A 13,582-nucleotide genomic window follows, 5' to 3' on the forward strand; every position below is an offset into this window, starting at 1 on the left:
GAGAAACACCACACGCTGTAACTTGATTTATTAAGTAATTGAGCACGGACGCGAACAGACTTCCCAATACAAAGCAAAAATTAAAGAAAAAAACCTTGAATAAATAGGAAAAATTCTTTGTGTGGTTTGTGATTCTTTTTTCCTAAGATTTTCCATTGTTGCTGGCCAATAACTAAACCTTGCTAAGAGGCTGTCCTGCTGCAGAGCCCTCACGCGGGTAGGTCTGCAGCACGCTCTCGCCTCCCGCCACGCCGCTGCCAGGCCAGCCGAGGCAGACGGCGCCTGCGGGGCCAGCGAGGGCCCTCTCCAGCGGCGCCGCGCTCGCCATCCTTACCGATGAGGACACATTCGCTCGCTATGGTTTAGGTCACGCTGCTCGTGTCAGTGATGAGGTGCGGCACGCACCGCGAGACCCCGAAACCCAGCGGCTTTAGGGGCCGTTGGGTCCGAGCCCAACGGGGACCCCACTGTGGGGGCCCTAAACCCAGTGGGTTCAGCGCAAGGTGGCTACRAGCTCCCAGCTTCCTGAGGGGGTGCAGGGGGGGCGGCAGGGTGACCCCCACACACAGGGCCCGGTGGGGACGCGCCGGGCAGCGGGAAACGCTGCTCGGCCCCCCTGGGCACCGGGGGCTCCGCGCTAGGCCTATCCCCCCCCGCGGAGGATGGGGGCTGCGCCGCGTCCCGGGACGGCCCCTGAGCCCCGCTCCTGTCCCCGGAGCCTCCCCGGGCACGAGCGCGGGCCCGGCCCGAGCGCCGGCATGGCGGCGGCGCCGCTGAGGGGCCCGGGCGGCCCCGGCCCGTGCGGGGGGCGGCGGTTCCGCCGCGCGGCCCCGCGGGACACCCGGAAGCGGAGGGGGGGGGGGGCGGGCCGGATCCCCCCCCCGCCCGGCCCCGCCACTCACCGGCCCGGCCGCTCCCCGCGCCGCTCCGCGCCGTTTAAATGGCCCAACGCGCCGCGTCCACTTCCGGGTCAGGGGCGGGCTACGGGCCGCGGCAGGGCCCAGAAGGCCTCAGGGGCGAAGGTGCCCGTGCGGGGCCGTGGGGCTGGGTCGGTGCCCCGGCTCTTCGCACCCGCGGACATGGCGGGACATGGGGCGGGAGCGCCCGGCACCCCCAGCCCAGCCCAGCCGGCAGCCCCTCGCMCAGCCCGGGCCTGGGCGCCTGTCCCGAGAGAAAGGGCTGCCCCCATAACGTGTCAGGGTGTCCGTGACGGGGTCGGGGTGCCCAGAAAGGAGTCACTGATCCCAGGGGGGAGGCAAGGTGCCCATAAGGGGGGTCTAAGGCAGGTCAGGGTGTCCGTGAGGGGGCAGGGGCTCCMTGGGCGTTCAGTGTCCGTAAGGGAGGCCAGCGTGGCCGTGGGGGGCTCAGGGTGGCCGAAAGGGGGTTAGTGACCCCAGGGGGGACGTCACGGTGCCCGTAAGGAGGCCTAAGGGCGGTCAGGGTGTCCAAAAGGTGGTCAGTGGCTGTGAGGGGGGTCAGGGTGTCCAAAAGGTGGTCAGTGGCTGTGAGGGGAGTCAGGGTGTCCAAAAGGTGGTCAGTGGCTGTGAGGGGAGTCAGGGTGTCCATGAGGGGGTCAGGGTGTCCAAAAGGGAGTCAGTGACCCCAAAGTGGGGGTCGAGGTGCCCATAAGGTTGGTGTAAGGGAGGCAGGTTGTCCGTGAAGGAGTGAAGGCGCCATGGGGGGGTCAGTGTCCATAAAGAGGGCCAGGGTGCCCCAGCCCCTATCCTGCCCACAGGCCGGGCCTATGGATGAGCCCCCGCRGCCTTGAGGACATCCGTGCCTCCAAAAGCAGTGCTTCCCAAAGCCTCCCGGAGCGCGTGGCCTCCCATCCCTGCAGAGGAGGCCAGAAGAGGCCCCGGGCTCCTGCCTCCAGAGCCATTGGCTTTCCTGCCCCCACGCAGTGAGGCCAGGCACGAGGCAACCCGTTGAATCCCCGCACGCATCCACACGTCATCCAAGCAAATGACAGTGACAGTTCTGAGCAGCCTGATTGCTGCTGGGATAAGTCAGAGCCTTCACATGACAGGGTGACATTAAAGCAAGCAAGGGGACTCCAGAGCTGGGACTTTTACTGCCTTCCCTGCCTGTGGCTGCAAGCCTCCCACAGGGATTTATAGCAGAGTCAGATCCAGGCCTTAGCTGGCTGGGAATAGGTGGTTTGGTCGTCCTGTTGTTTTTTGCAGATTCAGCCTGGATTTGCCAAAGAATCTCAGCCAGAAGAGAAACTGGGGCGCAGGAAACTAGCTTCATGGCGCCACTCCTGGGGAAAAAAACAGCCTCTTTGGAGCTCTTTGCCCAGGGCAGCCCCCCAGGATGCAGAGGGAGGGTTTGAAGGGGCCCTGCAGGGCCCCGTGCAGCCTCCAGCCTTTCCTCCGGCAGGAATGTGGCTCCGAGCGGGGCCCCTTGGCTCCGTGCGTGCTTGTGGTGCCCTGCATTGAGGGGACCCATGCCCTTGGTGCCCAGGGGTGCTGCGGGGCTCTGCRTGGTGCTGCCCCGAGCGCAGCAGCAGCAGCACCTGCGGCTGCCGTGCCGCTGCTCCCGGACACGCGCTCACCTCCCGCCCCGGCTGCCAGCTGGCGCTGCGGAGCCTCCCTGCAGCCCTGTCCGCAGAGCTGCAGATGAAAGGCTGGAGGTGAAGCTCCCCGCCGCAGCCAGGCTCCGGCGGCTCCCCCCGTGCAAAGCCACCCACAGAGCCCCGGGAGGCAGCGCCCAGCTGGGCCCTGCTCGCCCGGCCGGAGCCAGGGATGTTGTGSTCTCAGGGAGCACCAGTCTCAAAACTCACTTCTAAATACAGCAGGGACCAAGGGAGGCTGACAGCAGCAGCTGTAGCCATCGCGCCGCCCTCTCTCTGAAGGTTCACCCTGGTGTGAGCTTGGCCAGTGTGAGCAGAGCGTCTTGGAGCAGCACGGCTTTGCAGACCAGATCTTTGTGGCCTTCTCTAGTGGGTCTCCTCTCTAGACTCATCATGCGTTGGGGCTGCGGCCCCTGCAGCGCAGAGTCTCTTGGCGCACGTCGCTTCTCGTGGCTGCCTGTTTGCAGAGGCTGTGCAAATCTCCACGGGGAGATGCGAGGAGCTCGTCCAGCCGGGAGAGACGGAGATGGGACAGGGAGGAYGAGCCAGGTGGGAGCAGGAGAGGCAGCTCCTCTCGCCCTCCTCGCCGCTGGGTCACGCTGTGTCTCTGCTCTTCCTCGCACCGTGGGGATGCAGCCGAGCCTTGGCCGGGCTCCCTGCTGCACCAGGTGGTACCGCCAGCTGCAAGGGCTTCAGCGCTCCGTGTCTGTCCCACCGGAGATGACAGCCTGGGCAGGAGCAGGGGGTCTGTGAGCATCACTGCCATCACTGCCGCGGCCGAGCCGGGATTTCACACGTGGTGGGAGGGACCCCACGGCTGCACCCACCATCATCCTCGTCCCCCGCCTCCAGCTGCGCCTCTGTTGCATAAGGGGCCAGCACAGCCCATGCACATTAGCAGTGTCTGACGGTCTGTAAATGTGCCTGGTCCATGGGGTAGGGGCTGTGTTTGTGCCCCACGCTGTGCCGTGCCCCATCACTGACCAAGAGGGACAAGAGGCAGCGCAAGCAGGTGTCACCTTCCCAGCCCGTGGGCCCGCAGCAGAGCCCTGCGTGGCACGTACCCGGGGACCTAGCGTGGCACGTACCCGGGGACACGGGCAGACGTGCCGGTGGGCCGGCACTAATGCAGGATGTCACCAAACCCAATCTCTCCAGGCAGGCGGGGAAGGCTGCGCTACTTGAGGCTTGCTGGTCTTCCACGTTGTCTTCCATCCACACCGTCCGCGTGGCTGCAGAGCAGGAAGCATCGCCCACCTCCTCACCATTCCTGCAAACCTCGAGAGCGGCCCATGAGCTTTCCAGAAGGGAGCAGGTCCACAGGTAGGTTTTTGCCCCACGCTCTCCTTCCGCGGGGTCCTGCAGCAGCAAGCCCAGTCTGGTGTCCCGGCTTGCTTTCCCACAGCCCGGGATTATCTCACCGTCTTCCCCCAGGCGGTGCCTGGTGGCTGCTCCCAACGTTCCCGGCTGGAACGTGTTGCAGCACCTCGGCTGAGGCGAGGGCTCCGTGGCRCTCGCTGGCTGCAAGCGCCCTGCTTACGAAGCCTTTGGCTCTCCTGCTTCTTGTGGCTTTTCGGAGGAGCGGGGACCCACCCTGACCTCGTTTACATCAGTGCTCATCAGCAGTGACTGGCCAAGCGGATGGAGCCGCCCCAAGATGACTAAAAAAGGGGAGCCCTGTGGATGAGAGCAGAGCGATTCCCCGTAGGAGCCTGTCTGCCTCCAGTCTGCCTATCCAATGGGTACAGACACTACGCGTGTGAGACGGAAACCTCCCTTGCAAACCCTGATGTCATCGCTCATGGACATGAAATATTTTGGACTGCAGGAAGCAAAGTGGGGATTGAGAGCAGTGGGGTGCTCAGCCTGCATCTCTCTGGTGTCAGAAGCTAGACCACACAGTGCAAAGGCATGTTCAGAAGCAGAGCAGCGCCTGGCCATAGGCTCGCTCCAGACCTCCGAACACCCTTGAAAATGTTTCAATTGCAGCATCTCCCATAAAGTTATGCCAGAGTCTCGCTCGCTTTGACATTGCTCAGGCATGGGGAGCTGCCTGAGACCTTGACCTAGAGAAACGAGGCATGCTCGGGGGCTTGGGGGGAGGGAGATAGATTTATTACCATAAATAAGTCAAAAACATCTCTTTCCAAGACAGATCCCTATCTGCTCGTTGTGTCACAACAAAAGTGGTCTTGCCCCACCTGTCCTTCAGCTTCCCCAGTTTTCTCCCAAGCCCTCCATACCTCCGCGTTGGGAAATACACCGCAAAGCATCAGGACTGATGGGTTCCCATCTCCTTTAGACAAAACAGTGCCTGGAGGAAGGCCGGCAGCTCTGCCCTGGGCAGGGGAGATGCCTGATCTGGCTGTTGGTCCAGCACAGGGAAAGGACAAGCACCAGGGAGGAACAAACAGGCCAAGAAAGAGGTGAAGGAGACAGGGGAGGAAAGAGACGGGATGCTGGGCAGGCCTCAGGGCAGCAGGTTCAATGCCTTCCTGCCTCCTGCTCTGCCTGGGGATTCCAAGCTTTTCTCCTGGATCACTTCAAACCTCTTCCCCTGACATCCTCCCTGGCTCTGTCTGCTCTAATCTCTCTTCCATATGGCCCTTGGTTTCCTTTAGTCCCTTCCCCATAGCCAGCAAAGGGCCGAGCCTCCCAGTGGTGCCCCAGGGAGCCTGGGGAGAGCAGGCTCCCAGCTCCCGCGAGGACGGGGCGCACGGAGCGCCCGCCGGGAACGGGGCTGGGTTTCCAGAGCTCCCATGGAGCTGCCCTGCAGGCGCTGAGCCGTGGGGAGGCCCCCAGGGGCCCGGAGCAGGCGCAGGGCCTGGGCAGAGAGCTCCAGCCTGGCGTGATGCTCACAGCGAAGCAGAAATGGTCCCTCGGAGGCCAGCGGGGCCACCAGCCCTCACTGCTGCAGCAGCCCCCTCCTCACAACACCCCCATGTCCCCCCCATCCCGTCCCCGTCCCCACAGGGCCCGTCCCGGCGGCGCAGCCGCGGCGCGCGGGGGCAGCGGCGGCCCTGCTGGCAGCCACGGCGCTCCGCGAGGGCGCAACTTATCAGTATTACCTCATGAGAAAGCCCCGCGCGGCCCTATCTCGAGCAAACAGCGGCCGCTCTGTGCGGGCGGGCGCGCATTGTTATCCCGCCCGCTCGCCGGGGCTGTGGAGCCCCGCACGTCCTCACGGGCCGCCATGCGCGGCGGCGGGCCCGGCCGCGGCCGACGGCGCTCCCGGCCTTTCCCGGGCACGGCCGCGGCCCCGGCGAGCCGTTATCGGCCCCGGCCACGGCACGTAGACCCATCCCGGCCACCGCCGGGCCAGCCGGCGCCTTCCCCTCTCCCCGGCCGCGGCGGGAGCCACCTGAGGCCACTCGCGCCCGACGTCCGCGCTAGATCCTGTCAAGGGAAAGACGGAAAGCTTTGGCCTCAGCGGGTGCATGACCCGGGAGCACCCGTTCCCAGGGATTCGGCCACTGGCGTCCCCAAGACGCCTCTGGTTCAGCCGCCAGCAAGGCGCTCTCTCCCCTCAGGGCTCCCCGTGGTCCCTCACATCCCTGTGAGGGTCCCTCACATCCCTCCCTGGACCCGCAGGGCTCCAAAGAACGGCTGGAGAACCCCAAAGGCTTCGCTCCGGAGGAACGGCGCCCAAAGGGGCTTCCCACAGCCCTGCACCGGCTTCCCTGGAAATCTGGCAGGGGAGCGGGGCATTCCGGGGCTCGYGGGCGGGATTGCTGCCACGGAGCTGTTTCTTGGAGAGGGAGGAGGGCGCTTCCCGCGGCCATGCAGGTGTCGGAGGCTCCTGCCAAGAGGGAGCCGCGGGGCCGGTGACGTCCCGCTCCCCGTGCYGGGTGCACACGCAGCGCGTGGCGGCAGGGACCAGCGCAGCCGCGCCGGAGGGACCCGCATCCCCGCGGGCTCCTTCCCTGGAGCCCTGCACAGGACACGTCTCCCCCGGCCTCCCTCTGGGTAGACAAACGTGGTGGCAACAACCTGTGCCCTGGCCTCTCCCGTCATCTCTTTGGGCAACAGCTTTTGCAATGGGGATGTTCAGTGCTGAGAACGGGATGGTGTTGGGACCTCCGGGCAGGGGAGATGCTGCCGGAGCCCCACTTTCGGGGGAACCATCTGGGAACGAAGAGGAATGACGGAGCACGTAGCTGGGAAAATCCCAGCGACCTGCTCCTACTGTAGATACAGAGCCAAAGCTGCCGACAGCTGGAGGCGATGCAGTTCATATCCTCTGTGGACTGACACAGAGCAAGACTCACAGCATGTACTCACCAGTGAATTATAATTGCTTAATTTTCTCTGCATTCAACAAAAATCCAAAATGTCGTGTTCCCGCTCCAGCCAGCCCGGTGAGGCAACTCGGCCCTGGAGCGCAGCCATTCCAGCTCAGCCCCAAGGAAAAGAGACACCCAGAAACCCGCAGGAGGCTGGATTATCCCAGGGAGCCTCACAGAACGCCACGGGCCACAGCACCAGCTGCAGATGGGTGCCCACGAGGGCATGAGGATAAGCCATCCATGGGGCTCCCTCGGCGTGAGTGGCTCCATGACCTCCCACCAGCCCAGCTGGGCCTATCTGCAGCAGTCACTGCTCACCACAGGGCTCTTTAATGGGAAATGAACCTTAATAGGTTATTTTTTAGGCATGGATTCTCTAAGCCCCCTACACAAGCCCTAAGCCCCCTACACAAGCCCCTGGATGTGAATGTCCTAGGGCCACCAAGCAGCACCTGACCAGGGGTCTCTGCCTCCTGTCCAGATGCTGTTGCCCTGCTAGGAAAGGCCCTCGGTCTTTTCCCAGGCCCTCCCTGGGATTTCCTCCTCGCCTCCTCCATGTGCTGCCCTGGGGCGGTGGGAAGGGACAGGGATGTCCCTGCCGTGCTCCTCACCGCAGGCTGCAGCTCCCTCCCCAGTCTGGTCACTCGGGTCAGTCCTGTGCGGCCTCTTCCCCGTCATAGTCCCCACCAGGGAACAGGAGATGTCGGACACGTGTGTGTCCTGGACCCGTGCCCTCTGCTAGACCCAAAAGGAGACAGGGGAAAGTGTAAAACCATTTATTGTTTCCAGTAATACCTCATGCAGCAGAAACATCCAAAGCAAACAGCAGGGATGTTCACACAGGCCGAAAGCCGCCCTCAGCACTTCAGAGGCAGAGACTCGGGCTCCCAGGAGGGGCAGGGCACCCTGCACCACATGAACCGGGAGCACCCGGAGAGCCGGGCGACGCCGTCCCGCTCACCATCCACCTGGGCAGATCCAGCGCTCCGGGCGCTGCGCCTGGGCCCTCCACCTGGTTATTCCTGCCGTTGGGACCCTGCTATCACAAGAGAGGCACATTTGAGAGCAGCACATTTGAAAACCTTTTGGAGATAAAAATCCCCTATCTTCTTCCCCCTAGAGCAGTCAATCCTCTCCCTATCCCTGCTGGCTCCTGCCCGCTCCCAAAGAGCAGGGTCGTGGCAAAGTGCCGCCCTGGCCCCTCACTTCCCTGCCCCACTGAGAACCCCCAGCGCACTTTGCTTCCCCTCTAGCCCCACCTTGATGGGGTTTGTCATAAAAATGCTACTGCCGTGGACCCTGAACAGCCTTCTCCTGGCAAAGACCTAGACCCACATACTGTGTTYCTCGGGCTGGCACTTACTGTCTGTGCTGGAGAGGAATTAGCCGCTACCTCCTTCCCTGCCCCGTTCCCCACCACCACGTGCCTGCAGGCCCAGGTGCTGCTCCTTTCCTTCCTCTGGATGCCTCTGCCCACCTGGGCACATTCCTCTGGGGTAAAACTCATTCACTGGTGTCCAGGGAGCCAAAAAACCCCAGGACCTTTCTGTGTCCGCCTGCCACCAAGCCCCGCAGAGCACTTCTGCAAGCACCTCAGGGTTCCTTCATTGGGGCAGTCTAGGAGCACCAAAAGCTGGAGGAGATTTGGCTGCTCCCCTCCTTGTATCCAGCTGTGCAGCCCAGGCCATGGGCACCTGCCTCCTTGGGAGATTTCAGGGGATGACAAATAAATAATGGGGCCAAGAAGCCTCGCAGCTGAGAACTGCTTCCTATGGGTGGCTTCCCATGCAGATTAACATGCAGGAAGGTTTCAAGAGTTTGTTCCAAAGATCTTGATCCACAGGCAGCAGACGAAACATCAACCTGGGCAGTGATTTACCCAAATCAATATAGAAATATGCTTCCTAATGAAGAGCAAGTGGGAAAGAAAGGTGGGTATCTGTTCGCTGCTGATGCTGTGACCGTGTTTTTGTCCTTCCTTTAAGCAGCTTGAGGTGGGAAGACCTGGCAGGTTTTAAACTTTGGAGGAGTCATTCTCAGGAAGAAGCCTGAAACTTGGCTCTGAGCTTCAGCAGGAAGAGCTGGAGCCCCGGTGCTACCCAGCGAGACCCACCCAGAGCGCCAGGCATTGCTCACCCCTTCCTTGTGATAAAGCGTTTCCTCAGAAGCGCCTCGTGCTGCTTTCACAGCTGCCCCACATCCCGCTGGCTCGGGGCAGCCGGGCGCATCCCGCGGGTGCCAACGCGCTCCGCTCAGTCCCCAGCCTGTGGGCACTGACAGCCCGACCCAGGTAGCCCCGTTCTCGGGGCTCGCCCTCCTTTGGCCGGGCTTGCCAGGTCCTATTTCCCCATTTTAGTGCCACATCAGCACTGCTTTCTGCTGGGGGCAGCTTGCAGCGCTTGCATCCCACCCTGGCAGCGGTGCACGCCGGAGCGGGGCAAAATGTCCTGGTTTTGGGTGCTGCCCCGCAACCCGTYCCAGCAGGAGCCATCCGACCTCAGGGGAACCCTGCAATTTCCCTGGGTCGGAAAAGCCCTGAGRTCCCCCTCTGCCCCTGGAGTTCTTGGCTTTGTCTGGGTCCCTGGTGCAACACAGAGGGGCCGGACTCTCCATCCATCCTCTCTGCAGCGGGACAGAGACAAGAGGCTCCTCCAGAGAGCGGGACGTGCCCCCAGGCACCCCGGTCACGCTGTGCTGGGTGCCCCTCACTCTCCACAGCTACAGAGACCCCAGGGGGAGGCCGCAGTGATGCAGCCCCTCCGTGACACGGCCGCATCCACTTCTCCACGCGCAGGTACCTGCACACGGGAGCTGAAGCTGCYGCTTCTCAGCTTGGGCAAACATCCCGCCGGGCCCTCCAAGGGGTGAAGGTTTCCCCGCTCCCCTCTCTTGCCACAAAGCGAAGGATCCACCAGCTGGTGGCCCTTCCCGCCTGCCCCTTCTCCCCTCTGAGTTTTTGTCACCGTGAGGCAGCCCTGGTGGATTTGATCTGGTTTTAGTTAAGGAGATGCCTTTGTGCGCGCCAGCTCCCACTGCCGCGAGTTCCAGCAGAAAAGGCAGGGTGATTTGAATAACAACACTAATTGGATTTATAAAGAGCAGCTCCCCCCACCACAAAAGCGGAGGCTCCGCACGGTGTGACAAAGAAAACACACTAATGAAAACCACGCTTGCGAGCGGGCGCGGGGGGCGCCGGCTGAGCCCCGGCCGCGCTGCGGGGCTTGCGGCCACGCTCTAATCCCCGCGCGCGGCGCTGCCAGCGGCGGCCGGCTCCCTGCCCCACGGCGGCTCCGCGGCGCCCGCAGCAAGCCGGGCTCCGCGCTGGCTTCTCCCGGCGGTGCTCCTGGATCTGCCCTTGGGACAAGGCGCGCGCCTGGTCCCTAGGAGCCAGCACRGCCGGGGGGCAGCAGGAGCCTGTCGCAGCGCGCCGGCCATCCAGACCGTCCCCGGCTTGCAGAGGTGCCCAAGGGTGCAGCCTTTTCCTCCTCCGGGARACGAGGAGCCCTTGGGAAGTTGTCCCTCCTTCCAGCCCCGGAGAGCAGCGCTTCCGATGCCGGCTGAGCGCCGGGAGGGGAGAGCGGAGCGCGGCGCAGGGGCGAGGGGGCCGCGCTCCGCTCTCCGCGGGCGCCCGGGGCCGCCTGCGTGTTAGCTCCGTCGCCTCCATCTGCCTACACGCAGACAAGTGCCCAAGTCCAACTTTGCACTGCGAAAAGCCCAAATTGTCTCCACCTGGCAGGCACAATGGAAAAACCACCGAGACCTTCTCTTTCCAGCTCCCGTTCACGTGGAGCTAAATAGATGATCTTCTTCAAAGGGTCCCATGCCCAGCAGCCCGGGCTGTGGGGCAGGAAACATCTCCCTGCTCCCAAGCAGAACCGCCCAGGACCCCAAAGAGCCCCAGACCCGCAGCAGGGGCAGCTCCCGCCAGCCCTTCCCTCCCGGAGGAGCCGGCGAGCAGCAAATCCCAAACAGACAAGAAGGGGCAGCTCCTGCCAGGGGAAGGGAGCAGCCTGGAGGGGTCCCTGCAGAGAGAGGGGAAAGCAGAGCCCCTTGGTGCCAGGAGAGGGATTTGGGGAGATGCCTCTGCTTAGAGGGTGCAACCCACACACGGATGCTCGTGTGAGGAGCCGGGGAGACGTCTGTCATCCTGACCGGCCCCACAAGGCGCCTCCCGTGGGGTTGGGGTGTGGGGAGGGTGCTGAGCTGCCCCAGAGAGGCAAGCGGGGCTGCCCCTGGACAAGGCGCCCGCGCGCGGCACAAATCCTGCCCCAAGGTGCCGCACCGGGAAGGGGCGAGCGCACGGGGAGCCCCCCAGGCTGCTGGGCTCCCGCCAGCACGAAACCTGCTCCCGCTCCCGGCCRCGGCTCCGGCAACAGGTGGGAGCGCCCGAGGCCGCGCGGCTCCGCGCGCTTGTCCTGCGCTCCTGTCCCCAGCAGGGACCACGGGGCGCCAAAGGGGGGCAGCAGCAGCCCCCCTGCAGCCCCCCTGCAGGTCCGGAGGCAGCTCCCGGTGCCGGCCGGGAGCCCGTGTTCCCGTGTTCCCCCCTGCAAGCCGAGGGATTCACCTGCGCGTCCTGCAGCYGCTGCCCCGGGCATCCCTCGCGTCCCCAAGCCCCAAAGTCACTGCCGGGAAGGGCAGCAGGTCCCCCCACCCTACAGAAAACTGGGAGCCATGAGAAAAGTTGGGGGGTGACAGCTGGGAACGCTGTGGGTTAATCCTGGATGTCCCAAAAGTGTGTGTTTTGGACTCATTTCTCTCTTTTGGACTGTAGCCCCCCTCTTCCCTCCAGAGCCCCCCCGCCTGCTGGAACCAGCCCCAGGCTGGCCCTAGTCCCCACTGGGGGGTCAGCGGGGCCGGGGGGGCCGGGGGCACCTCAGCGGGCAGGGGGCGGGCGGGCAGTTTGCAGAGGGGCTGCAGGGGGGCAGGGGGAGGCACCCGAACGCCCCCCCTCTTTCCAGGTCCCTTCCCTCGGAGCCTGTCCCGGGGGCTGATGTCTCATTTGTTCCTGCCAGGGAAGAACGACCCCCCCCCCCGCCTTAAATCCTGCTATTGTGAAGTGGGAGGCCGGGTTGGACCTGGTTGTTTAGATGACATCACCAAGCAGGTTGGGTTATAAAATGAATGAAGCAGAAAGCCCAAGTTCACTAGCTCGGCACATCGCGGGCGGCAGGAGGAGGCAGCGCGGGGCTCCGCTCCCGACTCGCACTCGCCGCCGGCGCCGGCCCCTCGCGGGGCTCCCGTCCGCTGCCCGCCGCCCCGCTCGCCCCGCCGCGCACCATGCACATCTCACCCTTGCTGGCTGGCGGACTTGTACTCGCGCTGCTCTCCGTGCGCCTCGAGGCCAAGCCGGCATCTCAGCTCCCGCAGAAGGTAACGGGGTGGGGGGGTTGCGTCCCACCGCGCTCCCAGCGCCCCGCGGATAGGGGGAAAGGGGGCCCATGGGGAGACCGTGCTCCCCACGGAGCGGGGCTCGGCAGAGCGGTTCAGCCCCTGCAGCTCTGCGGGTGCCTGGGGACCCCCYGTTTCTGCGCCCCGTCCCACGCACTGCTGCGGGACACAGAGGGATGTTGAGTGTCCCTCACTGCAGCATCGGGGCCAGGCGGTCCCTCCGCTTTGCGGCTTTGCCCCGGGGCTCTCCCGAGCACCCAGAGCTCGGGGAAGGAGCCGGTCCGGAGCAGGTGCAGGGAGCACAGGGCGCGAGGTCGTAGCCCTCCAGGGCTCCGGGGCATCCCCCYGGGAAGGGGCACCCTGGAAGGGACATGGGTGTCAAGGGGCATGGGAGGCCATGGGAGGCGTTGCCCCACGGGCCTGGCAGGGACACAGGGACCGGGGGGGGACAGCAGTGGGGCAGGATCTGTGGGACACCAGCGGGGTGTAGGGGGGTTCCTACAGGGACCAGAGGAGCAGGCTAAGAATAAGAGAGATAAATGGGGAGATAAATGAGGATGAGCAGCCCCAGGGCTTGCAGCCCGGACAGAGATGGGGCTGGGAGGCTAAAGGGGGCAGTGGTGCGGAGCGGGGACAATAATGAGGAGCCAGAACTGCAGGATGGGGGTCCCACATAGGGCAGCGAGGTGGGAAGGGGCAGTGACCCCCGTGTCCATCACCACAGGGCAGCGCTCAGTGCCCCCCCGTGCGGGGCTGGGGGCAGCAACGGCCCCGCCCGCCCCCAGGGGYCTCAATGCCCACGGGGGGTGCAGCGACCCCCGGGTGGGGGGTGCACAGCCRGGGGATGCCCTGACCCTGAAGGGGCACAGGGATCGCCCCAGGACAGGGAGCACCGGGGCAGATGCCCTGAGTGGGAGAGGGGGGCAGAGGTGCCCAGGTTGGCGCRGTGGGAGCCACTGCTGGGGGGCATTAGTGGGGGGGATGCCCTGATCCCAGCTGGGGGGCAGAACCGACCCCAGTACTTGCGGGGTGTTATGGGGGGCAGTGACCCCACCGCGGGGTGCGTGCAGTGTTGGGGGGTGCTGTGCAGGGGGTGCAATGGGGCACCGTCCCCAGCACCGGGGGGACATAGAGACCCCATCCCGCGGGGTGCAGCCCCCAACGCTGGGCGCTGCTGCGACCCCAACCGGGGCACGGGGAGCCGCGGCAGGACCGCCCGCTGACCCTCTCCTCCCGCAGGGCTCCCGCGCGGCGGCAGTGGCAGCGGCGGCCGCTCCGGAGGCGGCGGGCGGCGAGCGCGACAAGGAGCGCGACAAGGAGAAGGGCCGCGGCGGCG

General features: G+C 64.8%; 2 protein-coding genes across 2 annotated transcripts in view; one reads left to right on the forward strand and one right to left on the reverse strand.

Annotated features, from left to right (window-relative positions):
- Nucleotides 1-914, reverse strand: part of DIS3L2 (DIS3 like 3'-5' exoribonuclease 2) — a 183,493-nt gene extending 182,579 nt beyond the window's left edge. Inside the window, exon 1 of the mRNA XM_026045381.1 lies at nt 903-914. The gene's annotated coding sequence lies outside the window, so the exon portion shown is untranslated. The remainder of the gene's footprint in view (nt 1-902) is intronic.
- An 11,221-nt stretch (nt 915-12,135) lies between these two features.
- Nucleotides 12,136-13,582, forward strand: part of NPPC (natriuretic peptide C) — a 4,023-nt gene continuing 2,576 nt past the window's right edge. Inside the window, exons 1-2 of the mRNA XM_026045342.1 lie at nt 12,136-12,228; nt 13,486-13,580. Coding sequence (XP_025901127.1) covers nt 12,136-12,228; nt 13,486-13,580 — 188 coding nt within the window. The remainder of the gene's footprint in view (nt 12,229-13,485; nt 13,581-13,582) is intronic.

Source organism: Nothoprocta perdicaria, unplaced genomic scaffold, assembly GCF_003342845.1.
Source record: "Nothoprocta perdicaria isolate Ctin4 unplaced genomic scaffold, notPer1 scaffold_4, whole genome shotgun sequence".
In the NCBI taxonomy this organism is placed as follows: domain Eukaryota; kingdom Metazoa; phylum Chordata; class Aves; order Tinamiformes; family Tinamidae; genus Nothoprocta; species Nothoprocta perdicaria.